This window comes from Osmerus mordax, chromosome 9 (assembly GCF_038355195.1).
Source record: "Osmerus mordax isolate fOsmMor3 chromosome 9, fOsmMor3.pri, whole genome shotgun sequence".
Lineage (NCBI taxonomy): Eukaryota > Metazoa > Chordata > Actinopteri > Osmeriformes > Osmeridae > Osmerus > Osmerus mordax.
Window position 1 is genome coordinate 13,617,640 of NC_090058.1, and position 11,968 is coordinate 13,629,607.

At 53.8% G+C, this 11,968-nt stretch overlaps 1 protein-coding gene across 1 annotated transcript in view; it reads right to left on the reverse strand.

Moving 5' to 3' along the window:
- Positions 1–209: 209 nt before the first annotated feature.
- Positions 210–11,968, reverse strand: part of gfra4a (GDNF family receptor alpha 4a) — a 54,664-nt gene continuing 42,905 nt past the window's right edge. Inside the window, exons 3-9 of the mRNA XM_067243447.1 lie at positions 11,817–11,897; positions 9,411–9,750; positions 7,243–7,352; positions 6,020–6,154; positions 2,463–2,632; positions 373–554; positions 210–288 (exon numbers count right to left, since the gene is read on the reverse strand). Of these exons, the coding sequence (XP_067099548.1) occupies positions 420–554; positions 2,463–2,632; positions 6,020–6,154; positions 7,243–7,352; positions 9,411–9,750; positions 11,817–11,897 (971 nt within the window). The 3' untranslated portion in view covers positions 210–288; positions 373–419. The remainder of the gene's footprint in view (positions 289–372; positions 555–2,462; positions 2,633–6,019; positions 6,155–7,242; positions 7,353–9,410; positions 9,751–11,816; positions 11,898–11,968) is intronic.

The following is an 11,968-nucleotide window of genomic DNA, read 5'->3' on the forward strand; positions in this document are numbered from 1 at the left end:
GTCTTCACACACAGATCCTCTCAGCAGTGTCTTCACATGGAATATCTGTACATCAAGGAATGTTCTAGAACAGAGTCCTCATTAGAAAAGAGTAGAACTGCATCTCTATTGGATAGCAGTGACCCCTCCCCTTCTGTCTGTACAGCTCCAACACCTCGCTTAGGGGATGGGGAGGTGTGTGTGTGTGTGTGTGTGTGTGTGTGTGTGTGTGTGTGTGTGTGTGTGTGTGTAAATGGGGCATGGTGTTCCAGGTATCTTCCACGTGGGCAGGTGTGTACGGTACGTCCACTGTGAGTCACAAAGAGAAAAGTGATTTAGTGAAAGGAAGGAGGAGGGGGGGCAGGCACGTAACCCTGCCCTCTCTGTACACACCTCCCCCCTCCCCGTCAGTCCCCCGAGGGCGGGGCTGGGGGCGGAGTCTACAGGCCCCATAGCAGCAGCGCGGCGAGGAAGCAGGCCAGGGGGCAGGGCTGGAGGGGCTGGGCGTGGTCCGACAGCCCAGGAGAGGGCATGGTAGAGTCCACTTCACTCCACAGTCTGTCCTTCTCATCCAGCTGAGGAGAAACAACAACAGCTGGATGTCAGGCTGGCATCTCACCCCACACCTCTCCACCCAGGCCCAAGCATCTCACCCCACACCTCTCCACCCAGGCCCAGGCATCTCACCCCTCACCTCTCCACCCAGGCCTCTCACCCCTCACCTCTCCACCCAGGCCCAGACATGTCACCCCTCACCTCTCCACCCAGGCCTCTCACCTCTCCACCCAGGCCCAGACATCTCACCCCTCACCTCTCCACCCAGGCCCAGACATCTCACCCCTCACCTCTCCACCCAGGCCCAGACATCTCACCCCTCACCTCTCCACCCAGGCCCAGACATCTCACCCCTCACCTCTCCACCCAGGCCCAGACATCTCACCCCTCACCTCTCCACCCAGGCCCAGACATCTCACCCCTCACCTCTCCACCCAGGCCCAGACATCTCACCTCTCCACCCAGGCCCAAGCATCTCACCCCTCACCTCTCCACCCAGGCATCTCACCCCACACCTCTCCACCCAGACATCTCACCCCTCACCTCTCCACCCAGGCCTCTCACCCCTCACCTCTCCACCCAGGCCCAAGCATCTCACCCCTCACCTCTCCACCCAGGCCCAAGCATCTCACCTCTCCACCCAGGCATCTCACCCCACACCTCTCCACCCAGGCATCTCACCCCACACCTCTCCACCCAGGCATCTCACCCCACACCTCTCCACCCAGGCCTCTCACCCCACACCTCTCCACCCAGGCCCAAACATCTCACCCCACATCTCTCCACCCAGGCCTCTCACCCCACACCTCTCCACCCAGGCATCTCACCCCACACCTCTCCACCCAGGCCTCTCACCCCACACCTCTCCACCCAGGCCTCTCACCCCACACCTCTCCACCCAGGCCTCTCACCCCACACCTCTCCACCCAGGCCTCTCACCCCTCACCTCTCCACTCAGGCCCAGACATCTCACCCCACAACACCTAGAACCATACACCTCTCCACCACAAAAAAAAAAAGAAAACACCCCACCCAGAACCAGACCTCTCCACCCAGAACCAGACATCTTCCCACCCAGAACCAGACACCTCTCACAAAACCAGACAGGCTGGTGACTCACTGTCCCATGCCCTTGCCTCCCCTGCTCTCCTTTTGGACAAGCTTTCTCCACTGTGATCTGTTTATACAAGCAGGCATTCACTATCAGCAGTTTCATCCAGAATATGGGAGAGAGGAGAACAGAGCTTGGTATCAGAATCAGATGGGCAGTATTTCACAGGTAGAAGAAGCACCTTAGAAATATGTGGAATAAAATCTTCAATCATCAAACTCAATCTCCCAAATTTCCTCCCTGACTAACTGGAACTGAGTAAATAGAGTTGCCTGGCATCATTCTTTTCATCCCACACTGGTGCTCTCCCTCCCTCCCTCTTTCCCCCTCTTCCTACCTTATCCTCTTCCCCTCCCCCCGTTTCTAATCTGCTCAAGGACTTTCTCTCCACTCATCAGTCCCTCTTCCCTCCCTCTCCTCTCTTTTTGCAGTGGGAGATGTTATCATTCATGACTGCAACCCCTCATCTAGTCATGTGGTGGGGTTGGTCTCTGGTCTCCAGCCCTCCCTCCCTCTATCGCTCACTTCATTGCTCCCTCCCTCCATCTGTCCACCCATCCTTCTGTCTTTCCTCCATCCACCCATCCTTCTTCCCTCCCTCCCTCCCTCCCTCCCTCCCTCCCTATCCCTTCCTCCCCAGCCTGAGGTAGGTGTGATGAGGGCAGATCCTGGAGGAGGACACAGGAGGAAGGAAGTTAACTGTTGATGATGTACTTATCTCAGCTCCTCTGGCCTCTAATAAAGATCGACGGAGGGAGAGTTAATTAATCTGTCCACCTCGCTGTGTATAGAAACACACACAGCTCTTTCTCCTCACCTGAGTGGGTATCTGTGCTCTCAGGATGCTCTGCTCAGTTTCCATAGTGACGCCAGGGTTGGTGGTAGCCAAGAGCTGGATGCGGTTGTCGGGGGCCGTGCTGGGCATCCCTGGCTGGCCGGCTCCTGACTTCCCTTCGGTCCCGTTCCCGAAAGCCTGGATGGCGTTCCCTGGAACACAGAGGAGCCGTCACGCACGGCAGACCGGCGGGTGGGACCGCTCTGCCCGGAAGGGTGCTCCAGGGTTTGTCCACTTTAACCCTCGTGCTGCCTTCGGGTCACATGACCCAAAGGTTCATAACGAACCATCGTTGTGTTTACCCAATTTTACCCAATACAAAAACAATTATTTTAACCATTCCAATGTGGGGAATGGTTAAAAGACAGTTAAAAGAAAATGCTTCACTTTGTTTTTGTATGAGGTAAATTTGTCGCAATACGACGGTGGGTCACAATGACTGATGGGTCAGAATGACCCGAAGATAACACAAGGGTTAACTGGGAGCCTTCACCAGATCATGTGCTTCTCACTGAGGAGCCCAGATCCTCAAGATGACACTTATCAAAACCAAGATGACTTACTACATGGTTATGAGGGGCCATTAATATTCCACGTACGTTCATGAGGCTAATGGGCTGCCTCGCAACAGCTACTTCAGCATGAAAGTCACTCCAGTCAGACCCGGCTCAGAAGGAGGTGGAAGAAGGGCGATTCCTCACCTATCTGATGTGATGGATGCGAGTAGTTAGACTCACTGTACAATCATCTGCTCTCCCTGCGACTGGAAATTTCCAGAGCAACAGTCTCAGACTGAGGGACTATCGACTGTCCTGCAGGTTCACTCCATCACTTTAGAAAAGGAAACATCTGCCTTGGCAAACAGACCCCTGCAGAGAGCATTGCAGAGAAGAACTAAACTCGACATACCAGGAGGCAGTGCATCCTGGGGCTGGCGGTAAACCAGTCAGCATTGAGATGCAGACCCACATGCCCAGACAGGAAGAACCGCTGGGCACTAGGAAGCTGCTGCTCACACCTCAGCAGAGGAGAGAGGAGCAATCTATAGAGGAACAGATAGTGAGAAGGAAGGGAGAGGTCTAGATTGAGACAAGCAGGTTTAGAGGGAGGGAGAGAAGGAGGGGGGAGAGGTTGGAGGGTTTGAAGAGGGGAGAGGAGAAGAAAGGAGAGAAGGGGAGAGGAAAGGAGAGGGGGAGAGGGGCATGGCAACATGCCTGGATGCAACTGTCACCAAGGAGATGAACTGCCAATGGATGGTAAGCTTTTGCGACAGATTCTTTGTCAATGTTTGGACATGGCTATTTAAGCACAGTTAACTCATCCTGCCAAACACACCTCTGTGTGTGTGTGTGTGTGGGGGGGGGGGGAGGGGGGGGAGTCACTGCAGTAGACATCCCGTCCCTCCTGGTGGAGTGGGGCGATCAGCACAGGGAGCTCCAGCCAGCCCAGGAGAGTAAGAAGACCAGGAGAGACCAGAGAGGGGAAGGGAGGAGCGAACAGGAGAGACCAGAGACGGAAGGGAGGAGCGAACAGGAGAGACCAGAGAGGGAAGGGAGGAGCGAACAGGAGAGACCAGAGAGGGAAGGGAGGAGCGAACAGGAGAGACCAGAGACGGAAGGGAGGAGCGAACAGGAGAGACCAGAGAGGGAAGGGAGGAGCGAACAGGAGAGACCAGAGAGGGAAGGGAGGAGCGAACAGGAGAGACCAGGGTAGCGCAGTCGTTCTGGATGCAGGTAGATGACGACTGCTTAAAAACATCCACTCTAGAGGACGATTGCTGCTCTCTCTGTCTCACTCCTCCTCTCCTATTCCCTCTCCCCCGTCGCCTCCTCTCCCTCCCTTTATCCTCCTGTACTCCTATGCCCATTCCTGTCGTCCCCCTCCTCTCCTCCTCAGTGCTGTACACTCTGTCCAGCTCATTAGCTTTGCAGCAGGAAACCAAGTTGAGCTCAATTACACAGTCATCAGAGGGCCTTGTGAAGTCCTGTCTCAGCACACAGGCTCCACCACAGCGCACGGGCAGCACCAGCACAGCAGAAACCTTCAGTATGGGGGCTTCCTGGCAGCTCACAGCACCAAACTGCCTCCCAGACACACTGGACTGTACGATCTGTTTGGGTAAGGCTTCCTATGGGACAGTCATTGAACAGCAGCAGGCATAAATGGGAGTAGGTGGAGCTCAGTGGTGGAGTATTTGACTGCAGATCAAGAGGTTGCGGGTTTGAGTCCCCACCAACACAACCGCCACTTTAGTTAAAAGTGTCTGCTAAATGCAGTCACTTTTATTTAACCTAATTTATCTCCCTGCAAGTCATTGTCTACTCTGCAGCATGATCTGTCCCAGTAACGGTGACAGTGTGCTCTCCTGCCGGGCCAGGAGCATTACTGGAGCAGGAGGCTGTCAACATCACAGGTGTCATCTCTATCAGCACTCCTCCATCTCTCCACAGACACGGAGAGAGAGAGAGAGACCAGGGGAGAGAGAACGACCGGGGGAGAGGAGAATGCATGACTGTATGTGTCTGTATGCAAGACGGGGAGTTCTGACTTGTATAGAGTTAGAGGCATTTAGAAATGCACCCGGTCCCATTACCTCCCAGTCACTTGAGCCACCCAGTCACATGAGCCACCCAGTCCCAGCCAAGTGGTCCTCTCTGCAGACCAGGTCCAGCTCCACCTCTCTGGACCTAATGAAACTCCTTGTTGAAACTCCACTTTGAGACAGCTAGATTAAGCTAATTTGCCAACTGGGCACTAAAGATCTTTGGTTGCTTGAAGTCTCTCATCACTGTCAAACTGCCTTGTTTGGACAAATTCGTCATTTTATAGGCAATCGATTGGGCGCTAAACGTTCCAGAAGCAAACGACCAGTAACTGATTTTTCAATGCATGCACTGAATAACAAGCTCGGGGTAAAGTCTAGTAGTTAACTAGCTAGCTCATAGATAAACACGGCTATCTTGCTACCCTTATGTTAATTACATTAGGAAAGTTGTATACATTGCAGGTTGCGCATTACAGCATTAGTCATACGTATAGAACTTGTTAATAAAGCCCACATGGCTAACTTATGATTAATACATTACACATGGCTAACTTATGATTAATACATTATTAAAGCTAAGACCATGTCTACATATAAGCTACTGTAAGGCTATCAAAAATATATGCTGCTATGGGGCTGGACCTGAGCTGGGGGTGGAGCTGGACCTGAGCTGGACCTGAGCTGGATCTGAGCAGGGGGTGGGGCTGGACCTGAGCTGGGGGTGGGGCTGGACCTGAGCTGGAGGTGGGGCTGGACCTGAGCTGGGGGTGGGGCTGGACCTGAGCTGGAGGTGGGGCTGGACCTGAGCTGTGGGTGGGGCTGGACCTGAGCTGAGGGTGGGGCTGGACCTGAGCTGGGGGTGGGGCTGGACCTGAGCTGGGGGTGGGGCTGGACCTGAGCTGGGGGTGGGGCTGGACCTGAGCTGAGGGTGGGGCTGGACCTGAGCTGAGGGTGGGGCTGGACCTCTCGTCCCAGCAGGTTGCGTGTGACTCACTCAGGCAGATGTTGTCGTGGAAGAAGCCCAGGAACTCAGAACACTGCTCCCGGTGGTTGCCACTGGCAGTGCAGGAGCACCAGGGTCCAACGTTAGAAGTCGAGTTGTCGAGGTAGTTAGGGGTGATGGAGCTGCCTGGAAGTAGAGACAGGGAGGAGCAGAGTGGGGGAGAGAGAAAAGACAGTCAGTCAAAAAAATGAATGACAAATTCACAACCGTAACAGGTAGCTGATGCACATTTTTGTCTCTATTTAACCAATTCCTTTTATTTCTACAGTAGTTTGTGTGTTTTGGGGGAGTAGCTTTGAAGGGAGGGGATGGGATATTTTGGGCTGAATCCTTTCGAACTCAAGCCAAAATTGCTAGGTTCGCAACCTTTTATGATCTAGCCATATATTCAACTGGAGGTGTGTTTTTGCTACACCCAATTCAATTATTGGCAGACAATTTTATTGAAAATAATGTACAAATAGTGCATATACAGGGAAATGTCTACAGACCCTTGAAGATGGCCTTTTAAAAGGAAATACTAAATTGTAGTACTCTGAGGTACAGTGATTTGGCTGCAACAGTGATGTCCAAAACAGGTCATCTCTGTCATCACCTATGTCGATGTTTCCAGAGTACACGAGGATGAACACAGACATTTAACAGTTATGGCTGTCACAGCCAATCACCCAAGGGTCTGCTCAATCTCTAACAATCTCTCTCTCTCTCTCCCCACTCCCCCTCTCTAGCTCTCTCTCTAGGTCTCTCTTTCCCCCTCTCTAGTTCTATCTCTGGGTCTCTATCCCTCACCCCTCCAAGGTCTGTTCTGGCACAGTGGCAGTACTTATGAATATCCCTTGAGCTTTGCTAGTTTCAGCTCCTTCCATACCCCAACTTCTCTACATCTAACACACTTGTTGAGGTAGACAGTCTCCTTTCAGCAGAAACCAAGCCTGTCATCTTACCTAACAGCAGTCAATACGTGTAATTGCTCCACTTATAATGTCTGCCTCAGGCTTGGAAACACACCGCCATTAATCAACACCTCATCGATCACACCTGTCATTCCAATCTTTCATCACGTCTTTCACTTCTTCTAAATGTGCTCGTCTCCTCCTTTTCCTCCCCCTCTTGCTGTTCTTTTCTTCATTGCGCTCTCTCTCTCCCTCTCCCCCCTCCCTCTCTCTCTCTCTCATCCCTGAGGAGTTGCAGGTGGGTGGAGCCATGGTTCTCACCTATGAGGCCGGTGTACGCCAGTAGACAGGCGGCGTGGTTGTCGTGGTTACAACCGCTCGCGCTGTGCTCCGAGGGCTGGCAGTCGTACTGGAACTGAGCCCAGCGGGACCTGGAGGGCGACAACACACCATCCATCACTACCTCGGGTACACACACACACCCAGGACCAGCCACGCTAGGACTCTCCCTTCTCATCCTCCCTCCCACCCTCTCCCCTCCTCCCTCCCCCCCTCTCCACTCTTCCTTCCCACCTCCTCCACCATCTCCCCTCCCTCCCACCTCCGCCTCCCCACCATCTCCCTCCCTTCGCCTACTCCTACCCCTTCCAACCCCACTCCTCTCCCCTCATCTTACCTACCCTACCTCCCAGGCTAGCCCAGTCTTTGTTTGGAAGCCAGCCATTGGAGATAAAGTGAGAGCGAGAAATAGAGAGAGTGCCAAAGTGTGTGTGAGAGAGAGACAGAGAGAGAGACAGAGAGATGTTGGGCTTGGCTGTGAGAGATGTAGGAGGTAAGACAAATATATAGATTTCCCAACTCCCTACATACACATGTAGTATATACTGTGCTCAACGTATACATATATACTGTGTGTCCTGCTCAAAACCCCCCCACCCCCCTCCACCCAACACACACACACACACACCGCCTGTCTCATCCGTCTGCCGCTGTGCAGAGTGACAGTGGATCACTGACTGGGAGGGAAGTCATCATCACTGCAGTTATACCATCTGAGTGTCGGGAAGGAGGCCCTGAGCTCTGGAGGGGCCTGGTGTTGGGGGGGAGGAGGGCTGGACACCTCCAGACTTGGTGGGGGGGAAGGGGGGGGGGGGGGGCAGACCTGATCGATAGCTGTGACTGATGAGAACTTCTGTCTTCCCGACATTCGAAGAGGAAGTAGATTAAACGCTGGCGACCATTTTCCTGTCAGTGAGGAGAGGGAGGCAGAGTGGAAGGGGCTTGTGAACTCCATCGCTACACATCCGTGACGGCGATGGAGCACTGGTTGAATTGCAAATACCTCCATCTGCTCTCAGAGTGCAACTGGGACCAGGCTCCGGTAATAAATACATGTCCTCATCATACACACACTGATATAAAGTGCCCTCCTTCACCTGGTGGCTTCATTTCCAATAAGAGAGTAGCTTGCAGAGAGACCCTGGTTGCCTCTGGACGAGCAGCTGAATGATGCTGACAGATAATAAGGAGGAAATGCTATGTTGTCATCAGGTCAATGATCCTGTTACACACACAGCCTGGTCTGGTCCTGCTGCACACACAACGCCTGGTATGGTCCTGTTACACACACAGTCTGGTCTTATTACACACACACAGCCTGGTCTGGTCCTGTTACACACACACAGCCTGGTCTGGTCCTGTTACACACACAGCCTGGTCTAGTCCTGTTACACACACACAGCCTGGTCTGGTCCTGTTACACACACACAGCCTGGTCTGGTCCTGTTACACACACACAGCCTGGTCTGGTCCTGTTACACACACACAGCCTGGTCTGGTCCTGTTACACACACACAGCCTGGTCTGGTCCTGTTACACACACAGCCTGGTCTAGTCCTGTTACACACACACAGCCTGGTCTGGTCCTGTTACACACACAGCCTGGTCTGGTCCTGTTACACACACACACACAGCCTGGTCTGGTCCTGTTACACACACACAGCCTGGTCTGGTCCTGTTACACACACAGCCTGGTCTAGTCCTGTTACACACACAGCCTGGTCTGGTCCTGTTACACACACAGCCTGGTCTGGTCCTGTTACACACACACAGCCTGGTCTAGTCCTGTTACACACACAGCCTGGTCTGGTCCTGTTACACACACACAGCCTGGTCTGGTCCTGTTACACACACATCCTGGTCTGGTCCTGTTACACACACACACACAGCCTGGTCTGGTCCTGTTACACACACACAGCCTGGTCTGGTCCTGTTACACACACAGCCTGGTCTAGTCCTGTTACACACACACACACAGCCTGGTCTGGTCCTGTTACACACACAGCCTGGTCTGGTCCTGTTACACACACAGCCTGGTCTGGTCCAGATCCATGTTCTCACGCTGCCCACAGCTAAACCTGCTCCCCGGTAACCAGAATTACCAACAGGTTCAGTAAAGGTGGACCGACTACTCCAGTAACCGTGGTTACCTGCAGATGTAGTCGGCCCTGCAGGTTCTCAGCTGGGCCAGGCAGTTGGGCTTGCTGTCGCGCTCCTCGTAGGAGCAGGCGGGGACGATGGTCTGGCGGCGGCGCTCCGAGCACGCCGTGTCCGAGCACGGGCAGAAGAGCAGCTCGTGGGTGTAGTCGGGCGGCACGCGGTCGAAGAACTTCCGGAGCGCCTTGCTGCACTTGGCCCGGTTGCAGGGGGAGCGCGCCGACGGCTGGATGCACGAGGACACGTAGTCCGTGCGCTGCTTCTGACACGCCTCGTCCACGTTGCACGCCTTCGCCGCGTCCAGGCAACGGTTCACCGTCGTTACCTCCGACTCTGGAACAGAACAGGGAACTGTTACAGCTGTGATGGTGTTAGCTGGGGGGAGAGGGAGGGGGGGGGGGTATTAGCTGGGGGGCTGGTGAGGGTGTTAGCTGAGGTGATAGTTGCAGGCAGGTGATAGTTGCAGTTGACAGGAAGTACAATTCCAAGAACATTTCCTCTTCTGCTCCTGCCTGGAGAACGTCCCATGCAAGGCCAGTGCTGTTCTTGTTAATGACGGGACTTTCCTACTGTAGTTTATCAACTGAATTAAAGATAGTGTGATGTTCTGAAGTCCAACCATGAATAGAACATGACTGCAGGGTGAATGCTAAATGATGCTAGGCTCATGGATATTTCACTATTGAGGGTTAATGCACAACTTGGAGCACCACTTCTAATTACACCTCTCCTCCTCCCTCCTCCTATTCGCCTCTTCCTCCCTCCTCCTCCTTCCTTTTTCCTCCTCCTCCTCCTCCTCCTTCCTGTTTCCTCATCCTCCTCCTTCCTGTTTCCTCCTCCTCCTCCTCTCTCCTCACTCTGCCTCCTCACTCTGCCTCCTCCCTCCTCCTCCTCCTCCTCCTCCTCCACCTTCCTGCTTTCTCCTCCTCCTCCTCCACCTTCCTGCTTTCTCCTCACTCTGCCTCCTCCCTCCTCCTCCTCCTCCACTTTCCTGCTTTCTCCTCACTCTGCCTCCTACCTCCTCCCTCCTCCTCCTCCTCCACCTTCCTGCTTTCTCCTCACTCTGCCTCCTCCCTCCTCCTCCTCCCTTCTCCTCCTCATGTGTAATGAGACTCAACTGTGCCGTCTATGGAAAACAACATTATCTCCCAATCAATATCACAATTTTGATGCTCAGGCCCTCTGGCAGGCGGAGGAGCTCGTTAGTCAGTCCTGCATGATGGAGTCCCGGAGAACTCAGGCTGAGCTGCCATGTTAAGTATGAATGCTCTTTGGGAGTCGCCACTACCACACTCAGCCAGGGTGGCTGTGCCAAGTGGGCTACTGGGTCCGTGTTTGTGAACTGTGACATGCGTGTGTGTGTGTGAGACATGTGTCACGTATGTGTATAAGTAGTAGTAGGAGAGCTACTAGGAGCGGAAGTACCAGGTGGAGGGGATGGATACCAGGTGGAGGAAAGCAGGACTAGCAGGAGAAGGGGTATTTTTTTGAAAAGCATCCAGAAGCAGAAAGAGAAAAGAAGCATCAATCATGGGATGGCTGTGTTGACAGGCATGCTGAGAAGCCAGGGAATGACCTTCACCATCATGAACAGCATACAGGTCTGCTAAAGTTCTCTTCCTCACGTCTATGCATTACTGTGCTCTCTGTATGAAGATCCAGGATGAAAGGGAGGCCTGAATATGTATTATTAAGGCTTCGCTCTAGCGGGGTTGGTGAAGGAAGACTATCATTAAATAGCATGGATGAATACCTCACGTCCTGATGATAATGAGACACTTAAACCCCTCACATTCTCAGTCTCTCCACATTCCTCTGAATGGAACAGCTTCTGACTAAAACAGAAGGCCCCCCTGAACTGCCAACCCCATCATCCCCCCCCCCCGACCCAACCCTGCCCCCCCCCCCTTCACCACCCCCAGAGATGGGATTCTGTTTTAGAAAGCAGTCATTTCCCCTGAAACATGGAGCTGAGCTCACAGCTGCATTAAAGTAAATAGGTGATTCAACTCTGGTCTGAGATAAAGCTGCCATCTCTCTCTGCCTCCCTCCATCCATCTATCTCTCCCCCTCTCCCTCCCTCCATCCATGCCTCCCTGCTTCACTTCCTCCCTCCATACCTTCCTTGCTCCATCCATCCATCCCTCCCCCTCCCTCGCTCCATCCCTCCCCCTCCCTCGCTCCATCTCTCCCTCCCTCCCTCGCTCCATCAATCCATGCCTACCTCCATCCCTCCCTCCCTCCCTGCCTCCCTCCCTCCCTCCCTCGCTCCATCAATCCATGCCTACCTCCATCCCTCCCTCCCTTCGTCCATGCCTCCCTGCCTCCCTCCGTCCGTCCGTCCGTCCGTCCCTCCGTCCATCCATCCCACCCTACTTTCATCCTTTGAGGCTACTCACCTGCAGCAATGGAGGCCAGGCGTACGTAGTCGAAGCCCCTCTCCTCCGGTTCATAGGGGAAGTTCTCCACCAGACTCAGCCCTGACAACACCCAACCAGCACAAATCAGTCAGTAGTAACATCCAACCAGCACAAATCAGTCAGTAGTAACA